This window comes from Phalacrocorax carbo, chromosome 2 (genome assembly GCF_963921805.1).
Source record: "Phalacrocorax carbo chromosome 2, bPhaCar2.1, whole genome shotgun sequence".
In the NCBI taxonomy this organism is placed as follows: Eukaryota; Metazoa; Chordata; class Aves; order Suliformes; family Phalacrocoracidae; genus Phalacrocorax; species Phalacrocorax carbo.
The window spans coordinates 50,410,475-50,420,746 of record NC_087514.1 but is presented as its reverse complement, the minus strand read 5'-3'; the positions used below and the strand labels follow the sequence as shown (position 1 = coordinate 50,420,746).

The 10,272-nt window shown below is 40.6% G+C and overlaps 1 protein-coding gene across 3 annotated transcripts in view; it reads right to left on the bottom strand.

The window, feature by feature from the left end:
• Positions 1-242: 242 nt before the first annotated feature.
• The window catches only part of AQP4 (aquaporin 4), a 119,388-nt gene continuing 109,358 nt past the window's right edge, over positions 243-10,272 (bottom strand). For all 3 annotated transcript variants that reach the window (XM_064442821.1, XM_064442823.1, XM_064442820.1), the window contains 4 exons: positions 9,285-9,699; positions 8,193-8,357; positions 7,743-7,823; positions 243-5,123 (listed from right to left, as the gene is read on the bottom strand). In XM_064442821.1, coding sequence (XP_064298891.1) covers positions 4,845-5,123; positions 7,743-7,823; positions 8,193-8,357; positions 9,285-9,665 — 906 coding nt within the window. In that variant the 5' untranslated portion in view covers positions 9,666-9,699 and the 3' untranslated portion in view covers positions 243-4,844. The remainder of the gene's footprint in view (positions 5,124-7,742; positions 7,824-8,192; positions 8,358-9,284; positions 9,700-10,272) is intronic.

Sequence of the window (10,272 nt, the reverse complement as noted above, 5' to 3'; positions counted from 1 at the left end):
AAATCTCTTTCACAATCACCTCTCTTCACTGATTAATAGATTCCATTTAGACGTGTTCTATTGGCTGGATTTGGATTTTTCCTTAGATTTCAGTCAAAGAATCATAGAGTCACAGAATCGTTAAGGTTGGAAAAGACCGTTAAGATCATCTAGTCCAGCCGCTAACGTGTCACTGCCAAGTCCACCATTAAACCATATCCTGAGCTTTAGGATCATTAAACATTTCCAGTGACCACGATGCCTTTTTCTTTTTTTTAACAGATAATTTATTTGCAACAGTAGTGTGAGATACAGTAGAATACAATTGGGAACCAGACAATCATGTATTATTTTATAGTGTATATTTCAGTAGATTATTCAAAATGTTACATATGGACATTTTAAGTCCTATAACATTAGTTCTGATATCATGGTGACTAAGCATTTCATCGATAAGCAGTCTTGTGGAAAAACTCGTGTACATAGTTTCCATTTGTCCTAAATTACAGACTGCGACAGTATGATGTAGATCATAAAAGTGGATAACAAATTGTTCAGTCTATATTTGCATCTTATCTATTTAGTAAGTCTTTACGAAACTCAGAAACACAGAGGTTGATTTGACATACAAAAAATTCTGCATGGTGTTTTCATCTCCCACCTTGGAAAGAAAGGTTCACAATGTAAATTCTCACGTATCTTATTTAGATTAAAAATAATGGATGGTGTATAATCTCCTGAATGTGTTACATAGACTGCAGACAAAATGTTGCAGAGCACAGCAGCAACTTCTTTGCCACCAAGCACTAGAAAGGTGGAAATCTGAAGGCCATCTAGCTTAGAAAGCAGATACTGTGGCAATTATTAATGACCAGAAATAAAGCACATTTTGAAAAGCTCATATGCAAATGCAGATGACAAGCCTAAACACTGCATGAGTCTCGCTCCTGCTTCCACTGAATGAATGAAAGATACAGCTCCCAAATGCTTCAACAGAAGGGTTGTGATGACAACTCAAATACTGCAGGGTTTTTCTCTTTTCTTTTCCTCTTTTCTCTTTTCTTTTCTTTTCTTTTCTTTTCTTTTCTTTTCTTTTCTTTTCTTTTCTTTTCTTTTCTTTTCTTTTCTTTTCTTTTCTTTTCTTTTCTTTTCTTTTCTTTTCTTTTCTTTTCTTTTCTTTTCTTTTCTTTTCTTTTTTCTTTTCTTTTCTCTTCTCTTCTCTTCTCTTTTCTTTTTTCTTCTTAGAATTTGGCTGATAAACTCCTCAGAGTTAATGCAACCCAAAATGTTTTTGAATGCCTCAGAGTAACCACCCTTAGCTTCCATCCTTTCTCCTCTGAAATCCAGTGATTAAACATTTGAATGTATTTGTTAAAGGGTAAATACACTGTTGGAAAAAATTGTTTCCATCATGGAGGAGTAAAAGAGTCATCCATGTCTTTTTTAGGACTCCAAAATGACGACATGCCTCGCAGACTTCCTGCGATATTCATCCGCCATCATAAACAGAAAACATTTACCGTTTCCCACCCCAATGATAAATACTTTAAGAGGACACCACATTATGTTATGAGGTGCAATTTAAGAGCTGAAGGCCTTTAGAACATAAAGCTCAAACCGTATTAAAGTACATATTTTAAAATCATATTAAGGCAGAAGTATTTCCAATCCCTAAAAAGGTCACACTAGTCTATTATTTAACCAAATGTGATGATACCACTGCAAAACAACTTAGAGAAGCACACATCCCTGCAGGTCAAAGCTAAATCAGGCTCTAAGGGATGCTGAAAGAGGGACGTTCCTTTACATGGATGGTGATCTCTTGTAGTGGTGCACGACTGGCTGTGATGACAGCCACTCCTAAGGATTTACTTCAGGGTGGGCCATAAACCTCAAGTTGAATGCATCTCCTTCCAGAATTAAGTATCTTGCTGAAAGACTGATTGTGGAAAAAACACAGTGCATTGCAAGAAAGAAGCTATCAGGCCCCAAAAAAGCTCAGGATCATATCCACTGTAGTCAATGACAAACTATTCCATGAGTGTCATTCTGTGGGAGCAGGAGCAGACCTACCATACCTTGCTTTCCTACTAATGCCCAATGGCATGGCAACATCCGTTGCTGTCTAGTGGTCTCTTTATTTTAGATTCCTTTCTTTCACCTAATCTTTTCAGGAGCCTCAGTATCTTATCTCTGATACTCTGTTTGAGTGAGGAGTTCTCCTAGGACAGGTTCTGAGTGTTTGCCACACTTCATTAATAGAAAGTGTTTCAAGGAAAAAATCTTCCTGAGGTGGCTGGTGCTATGCTCGTGTTATGCTCACCTTGGCAGCAGAATCAGGCTGGCTAAGGAAGATCAAGCCATTTGTGTAAAGGACCCTTAAGCACAAAACAAATCACAGTTTCTTATTTAAATAACACAGTACCATGCAAAATTCACAAATTAAGAGCTTCTAAGAAGTGTCTTTAAATACAAAATTGCAAACCTTTGCTTAAAAATCCACCAGTGCTATGTGTATTACTCTTTATTTTACCTGTTTAAGCCATGCAAAAGGTTTAATCAAGTGTCCCTTTAACAAATAAAGCATTTGAAGAAAAAAAAAAAGCCAAAACAAATGCCTAGACAAAAAAAAAAAACCCAAACCACAAGTTTTGATCCTTCTCATTAAATCTATTTAGCATGGTATTTATCCATCTGAGCAGAGGTATGTAGGGGTCTAAACACCACACCTGTGTTGCCCTTCCCCAGGAGACTTAGTCCTTGCTGTGGGAAGGAGCTCTTATCTGCAATTTGACATTGTCCCTTGCAAGTCCCTAACCATGCTTATGCCCTTGAACTGTGATGCTGTCACTGTGTCGGGGCACCGCTAAGGACAAATATCAGCTGTTTTACCAGACTTCACAGGCAGCCGCTGCTGTGATGCTGCAGCAGGTATGTGATGGCGAGGGCTCGCACGTTGGGAGCAGGGCTGTTCCTGGGTCACCTAAGGAAGTCCTGTCCTGTGCCCGCATATGCTATGTGCTGTGCCTGGGTGGACTACGGGGGAGATCACGGCTCAACTGCAAATGCATGAAGGAGTCATGAATCTCGTGCTCAATGCAGGGAGCTTGCGCCACACTAACAGGGTTTAAGACAAGAAAAGTGTGAAACTAGGAAAATTAGTATGGCAGGACATGCTGGGACTATACAGTGCTGCAAGTTGGGATAACAGAATTGCCCTTGGATCATAGTGCACAGATTAGAGGCTAGCAGTGGTTTATTATCTAATTAGAAACATCTAATTCCCTATAATAAAGATTGCATGTAGAGTATGTCAAAGAACAGACAAGGCTATTACAGCCCACGGTCAGGACTAATGCTTTTTTCCCCCTCTTATTGCTAAATAGGCAGGAGTAGTTTTTCAATTTCAAAATAAAAACTATATAATTACAGTAATAATACCATGCTCCTGACTGCTCTGCAGCTGCCTATTGTAAAACTCAAAGCCCCTGATCAGAAACAAAAGCAGTAAGTCAGTAACAACTTTACAGAACTGTTCTGCTGGGGTGATTATGTCTGTCAAAATACTCCTACAAGGGAAAGACTGATTACTGAACATATTTCGTGTCCCTTTCCCCCCTAAAATAAACCCCGTGCCTGCATCTTTTCCTAACAGATAAAGAACCTTTGCCAGAGGTGCAATTAAGACTATATGAACACTGGACAAGCATGGATCCCATTCAAATAATCAGGCATCAGTTACAACAAAAAAGCCAGAAGCAGCCTTATTTTTATCATCCATTATAAAAAAATATTTCCCAATCAGTCTTTCAATACAGTTAAAAGTTAAAAATCCTCTATGTTACTAATAAATTAAAAACCCAGTATCTCCAACCATCTTGTAAGAAAGTAGGTAAGTGATTTAAACCTTTAGTTTACATAAATTAGCACAGAAATGTATATCTGAACAAGTGCACTGAAAACAGATAAGCCTTCTTTTCTTCTGATATCTTTTATTTGAGTTATTAAGTAACAGGAAAGCCTTTATATTCTCTGTATGACCTTGAGAGTCTGCTAACACCAAATGGTCAATAGTCAAATCCAGGCAGAATGTTTCACCAGACAGACAGTGACAAGGGGGAGCATGAAGTACAGTCAAATGATTTGCAGCCTTATTACAGTAGGCTTCAACATTCAATTTCAGCGTATTCACTCTGGGGAAGGGATGAAGGTAATATATTTATACTGCAAATCATGAGTGAAATTTGATGGGTTGATAGATTTCTTTTTAAACCTATTAAAGTATCATTTTTTTTCAGAGGTGGTTCACAAGACCGTAGTGATGTACTTCTTTACTTGACTGTAGATAAAACTCTTAAATACTGTTGGTGCTGTCCCTGAACCTCAGAGAGAACATTTAATGGGTAAGATGTCCTAATTGGAGCTGACAACAGCCAATTAAGTGTCAGAAGAACAATCTGATAAGTAGGTCTTCATGTCTATAGGCATTTCCTGATATGTCTTAACTGTCAATCTGAATGTTAAACATCTCTATCTTTATCTCACTATTGACTGATTGATTAAAGGAGAACGCTTTCATCATTTTTTTTTTACTTTGAGGTTGCTCCAGGAAGAAGGAAAGGAAAATACTAGGAACAACTCTTAATTTGAAATAATAGATGGGGAAACCTAATTATGGCAAAATCCTAATCTTCCAACTGAGCAGGCATATGGTTTGGTGACACCACTACCATGCAGCTGCTCCCACCATACCTTTTAAGAAATGGTAGATGCTCAGTCTAGAGGAGATCTGTTTCTTTAATAGGTGGAAGGATATCTGTGGATGTGCTAGCAGGCTGCTCTCTGCTTTCAGTGCTTCTTGCTAGTCATACAGAAGACAACACCTCACTGGATGGATCTTTTCCCTTCTTGTCCTCACCCCTGTCGATATCAATCACATGAACTATGCCAGGCTTCAGGATCAGGTCATCGGTTTCTACGTGGCTCCTGTTATCGTCCACCTCAATGTACTTCCCTTTGGACGGCTGAGTAGCCTTACTGAAGACACCCTTAAAACGGTGCTTGAGTTCAGCATCGGGGCAATAGACGTACTCATAAAGAGCACCAGCAAGGACTGCTCCTATTATTGGTCCCACCCAATACACCTGCAAAAAGAGGTGGAAAAAAAGACAGGCATTAAGCTCCAGAGGAAATAAAGAAGCCAGGGTCTCAGGGAAAAGCATGTCACTACAGACTTCACCCAGAAAAATTTCTGCAAAATGCCCTGGCCCAATTGTTAAAAAACTCTCTGGAAGTGCATGGTCACATAGTTCCCTGGCTTTCGTGAACTGGGATGAAATCTGCCATCATACCAGTTTATGAAGCAGGCAAGAGTAATTACCATAGGTTTCACAGACCTGGAGCTCAGCAATTGAGTGACTGCTCTAAAATCACATATGAAGTTGGTCAAAAGGCTGTCTCTTAGGCAGTTAATGGCATTAGTCCTAGGTCAGGTTTTTTCCTGCCTCCTCCCAGTCTCTTTCTCTCACTTATATTTCACCCTCTTCAGAAATACTCCCTAGTCACCTTCGATAGAGTCACCTAAACCACCTCGCATCTGTGGGCGTGGCTCTTCCCTAAAAACTCCTCTTGTGCCAGTGTTTAGGGAATCACCAGTCAGTGGACACCACAGAGCAGAGGAGAATAGGGACCTACTCTGACATGTCAGTGAGGTTCAGTTACTACTTCCCTGATGCCTGAAAGAGATTTCAGTCTACATGTCTGGTTACCAATGTTGTTGGGCAGACTGGCTGAGCCCCAGAGAAGCTACGGACACCTTCCATGGACAGACTGGCAGGCACCCTCTCTGGCGGCCCTACTTTCTCCTGTTAATAGAAAGCAACTTTCCCCCCTCTTTATGGGAGATTTAACTTATTTTTTTAAAACTTTGTCCAGTAAGACAAAGTACAGGTTCTTCATCATCCCATTTTGGATCAGCCATAGCTGTAACGTTTCTTGAGACAAAAAAACCCCACAGATCCTGGTAGAGTCACGTACAACTTGTCAAATACAGCTCTGTAGTCACATACAACATGTAGTTGCTCTGCCATAGCTTTGCTTTTAAACTAGCAGGGGAGTGTGATTGAGAATTGGACCCACACCTTCAAAGAGAAATATTTTTTCCAAGTTTTATTGATCCATCTCTTTCCAAGAGGCCTCCTCTAAATTTTCATCACTCATTGCCAGCTGTGCACAACTTATTTGGACTGTTTGCAAGATGACACACTGAATAAACACCAATATAGAAAACTGATTGTCTTGCTGCATTTTCACCCAAGGTGATCATGAACTTTTAAGGAAACAAAAACCATTCCTAGTGTATACACAAACGATTCTACTTCAGGATTTCAGACTCGCATTACCAAAATAATCCAAATTTGGCTTCTGGTCCTGCAGAATCCAACAGGCAGTCAGCTACCTGACTATCTATTTTGAATAAGCACATACAACTGACATACACAACTTTGCAGGGTACCTATCTATTTCAGCATGACATGCAGCAGTTCTGTAACATTAGTAGGTGCAGAAGCCCACGGGCTTCTGTCAATGGCATGCCAATGTCACTGCTCTGGAGGAGGAGAAAAGGCCGACTTTCCAAGTGACCAGGACAGTAGCTAAGCTTCCTCTACAAGTTTCCCCATGGTACATTTGTTTATTGTTTATAGCTTTAGTTATAAATTACAGGCTCCCTCAGAGTATGGATAATTAATCTTGTGAAAAACTACAGCAGTTTTTCGTACGAACAAGCCATTCACTGATAACTGGGTAAATCTGCCTCAATAGGATAACTCTTGGGAACCAAGTTACACATGGTATCATGTTTGCAGAATTGGAGCCTTAGGGCTTGAAGACAATGCTATTTCTGTTATTAGCTGCAGTGGGAGCAATGTGGGCTTCATACTTTAAAAATCAAGAAAATCCTTATATGCACTGTAATATGCAGCGCTTTCAGTTAGCATTGAAAGTATCCTTAGAAGCACTTTCCCTGTCTTTAATTAGGTGAGACTGAGCTGCAATCCATCTCTCCCTTATGAAATGTGAAATGGTTTTTAGTAAGTTTAATAGTAGGATGCTATAGAAAATGACTGCATCGCTCACAAACTGTTCATCGAATTGTTTCCTGTACAAACACTCCTCGTAAAGCTGATGCTTTCAAATTGAAGCGGGTAACACCTGGTCTGGTCTGCAAAGACCAGGCTGCAACCCCTTCATCTCTCACTGCAGGCATTTGCCAAGGCAGGTTCTCCCCTGGGAACCAGATCAGAGAGGGTACCTGCTCTCATTTCATACGTCTGCCCCAGTTTGCTGCAGAACCAGGTGAAACGTGAAGCTGACAGAATTACTTCCATAACTTCTCACCAGTGTGACCCGGGGGTTTGCAGTCTGCCTCAGAGGATTTTTCTTTCTAGCAGTTCAATTCTTTCAGTCTCGCTGGATTGATTTTTTTTGTTTTGAACTTTTTGTATGATTTCCTTTCTACCCCAGCCGCTACCTCCACCAAACGGCCCCTGAATAGCAAGACACTATTCCAACGTGTTGCATACTGCACTGCAGTCCTAGGTGAGGAGCATAATTGTACCAGAGCTGTGGCAGGTCAGTGCCTGTCTTCCTCAGTGATGGTCTCTATGCGACGGACTGGGATAGATAACTAAAAGCAAATGATGTATTAAAAATCCTGACAGCTGTTTGTTGCTATGGTGAAGGAAGGATGAAAGCAGAGTTACCCATTGGTTTTCCCATCTCCCCATGATCACAGCAGGTCCAAATGATCGAGCAGGGTTCATACTGGCACCGGTGTAATTGATCTAAAGCAGAAACAAAATATTGCCTGTTATTAAAGTCTTGAAGGTCATTATTCAATTTATACTAGTCCTTGTACTATGGGACACCCTGGTTTTGTATGGCTTTTAATCCTGACACCTGGTATTGTCACCTTCCCGAGTCTTATCACAAAATTAACAAAGTCATCACATAAACAAGCAGAAAAGCTCTGATGCAACACCCTAGCCCAGGGGACCCTCCTGCTGCTCCAAAGGGTTTTGGTGTAGATCCATATAGAATATACCAGCTCTACAGCTATAGCAGCTATAAAGGCCACAGAAGTTTCCATTTACTTCTGAAGTAGTCATAAAGGGACAAGGGGTCTACCTTTTAAAGAGAAGCCATTAACTTACAGCAAATAAATGTCCAATTGCAACAGAAAATCCAATTGCTAGAGCTACTGAACCAGTGACATCACTTCGTTTTGAATCACAGCTGGCAAAAATAGTAAAAACCAGCTGGAATGTAATTATCAACTCCACCAGGAGTCCATGGCCAGCGGAAAGATCCCCGTGTACCTGGAAGACGGGAAAGAAACACTGCAGATGAAACAAAGGTGATTTTGTAAATCAGAAACCCACCACATACATTAAATGTATTTCAGTGAAAGGTATTTCTAAGTGTCTATTTCACTCTTTCACAGTGAAAGACAACAATGAAATTTAGAGGTACAGGTTTGCCACTGACTTTTCTCCCCCCTTCTTTTTTTTATTTTTTTTTTAAATTTATTTTGAGAGTCGTGGAAAATTACTGCTGGACTGAGAACAGAAGGCTTAACAGTAACATCCAACATGAGCTTCAAAGTTAGACTGCAGAAGTATAGTTTATTTTTACACAGGGATTTGCAAATGCGGCACTTCCCCTTCACCATTTTTTTCTTGGGAGCACTGTAATTTACTATTCAATTATAAATTCATTAATTAGCCCTGACTTAATTAATTTAAATTTCAATTAAAAATTAAGCAGTGTGCAGCTCAAGTGCATTTTTAATAAGTCCTGCAACAGGGCTAACTGATGGCATTCCTTGTTAGTTTAGAACAAAGCTGAAATCTAAGCCACAATCTATTTCAAAAGTATGTCATTTTAAATTGATGTTTTTTCAATCCCCATCATAATGGCATAGAATTAAATTCCCCCTCCCCAGCCCATATAAAAATGGCATTTTGTGCATATATTATTTAAATTTTGTATGTAAATTAACATTACCTGCTGTCATCAGATTTGAGGAAGTTCTAGGAAAGAGAACTTCTATAAAAAGAAGAGCTATAGATATCACGCTGCATAAACCCATCCTAAGGAGAGCTTTAAGCCCTGTCTAGATGTTGTAAATAAACCAGCAAGCTCTTAAAATCTCTACTTGAGCTTTCTTTATTCTGCGTGACACTGATTATATTTTCTTAGGCTCTAAGCTAGTTTAGTTCAAGAGCTGGAGGAGAAATGATTACCGCAGTGACTCCCAGGCCTCCCACCACGCTTGGCGGTGTGACGAGGTAAAGGATGCCTGCGCCCACGATGGCTCCCAGGCACTGGGCAAGAATGTAGAAGACAGACTTGGCGAGGCTGATCTTCCTAGTGCAGACCATTGCCACGGTCACAGCAGGGTTAATGTGGCCTCCGCTGATGTGTCCAAAGCACTGCACCATGGTTGCAATGCTGAGTCCAAAGCAGAGGGAGATGAGGACCATGTCTACAGGCAGGGGCTTCTCTGCTCCGCCCCAGTTGATCGTGGAGCCAAGGCTGAGGAGGACAAAAATCAGCATGGCCAAAAATTCTGCCGAAACGGCTTTCCAGAAGGGCTGAGTCCAGACTCCTTTAAACGCCACCATGATGCTGTCACACTTGCACAGACGTCCACACTTACTGAAAAGGAAAACAGAGCTTCATCAGAAGTCACCAAATAAGCCTTATCCTCCCCTGACAGGGGGTTGCTGTCCAGCAGGCTTTGGAGAGAAGGCGGCAATTTTGAGTATCCTCGGGCTGGGACAACCACAGACTGCACTCTCGGAGCAGACTGCCCTTAAAACATGACCAGTGCTTGAGTGTCAGCAGGACGCAGGGTAACTAATCACCCCTTGCGATAAGTCTGTCTGTATGGCTTCAGTTCACAGAAAGGAACCACTGTGTCTTTTGAAATAAGTGAGTATGAAAACAAGTGTATTCTTCTACACTAGCTGACCTCTGCCTTAGAGTCTGTACAACCCTACCAGTTCCAGTGGCCTGTTGACCATCATGCTCATTAAATCAGTGGGTATCCTCTTTTTCTAAGCAAACCTGTACTTTTCACAAAGCAGGTATGATAATTCAATAAAAAGCAGCATCTTATTCAAACCCTAATGGTTTTGATAACAGTGTGGTGTTGGGAGGTTGCCCTGGGAGCTATAAGAGAAAGTCTATTTGTTTGAACATCCACACAGACCAATATTTCAGTTTATA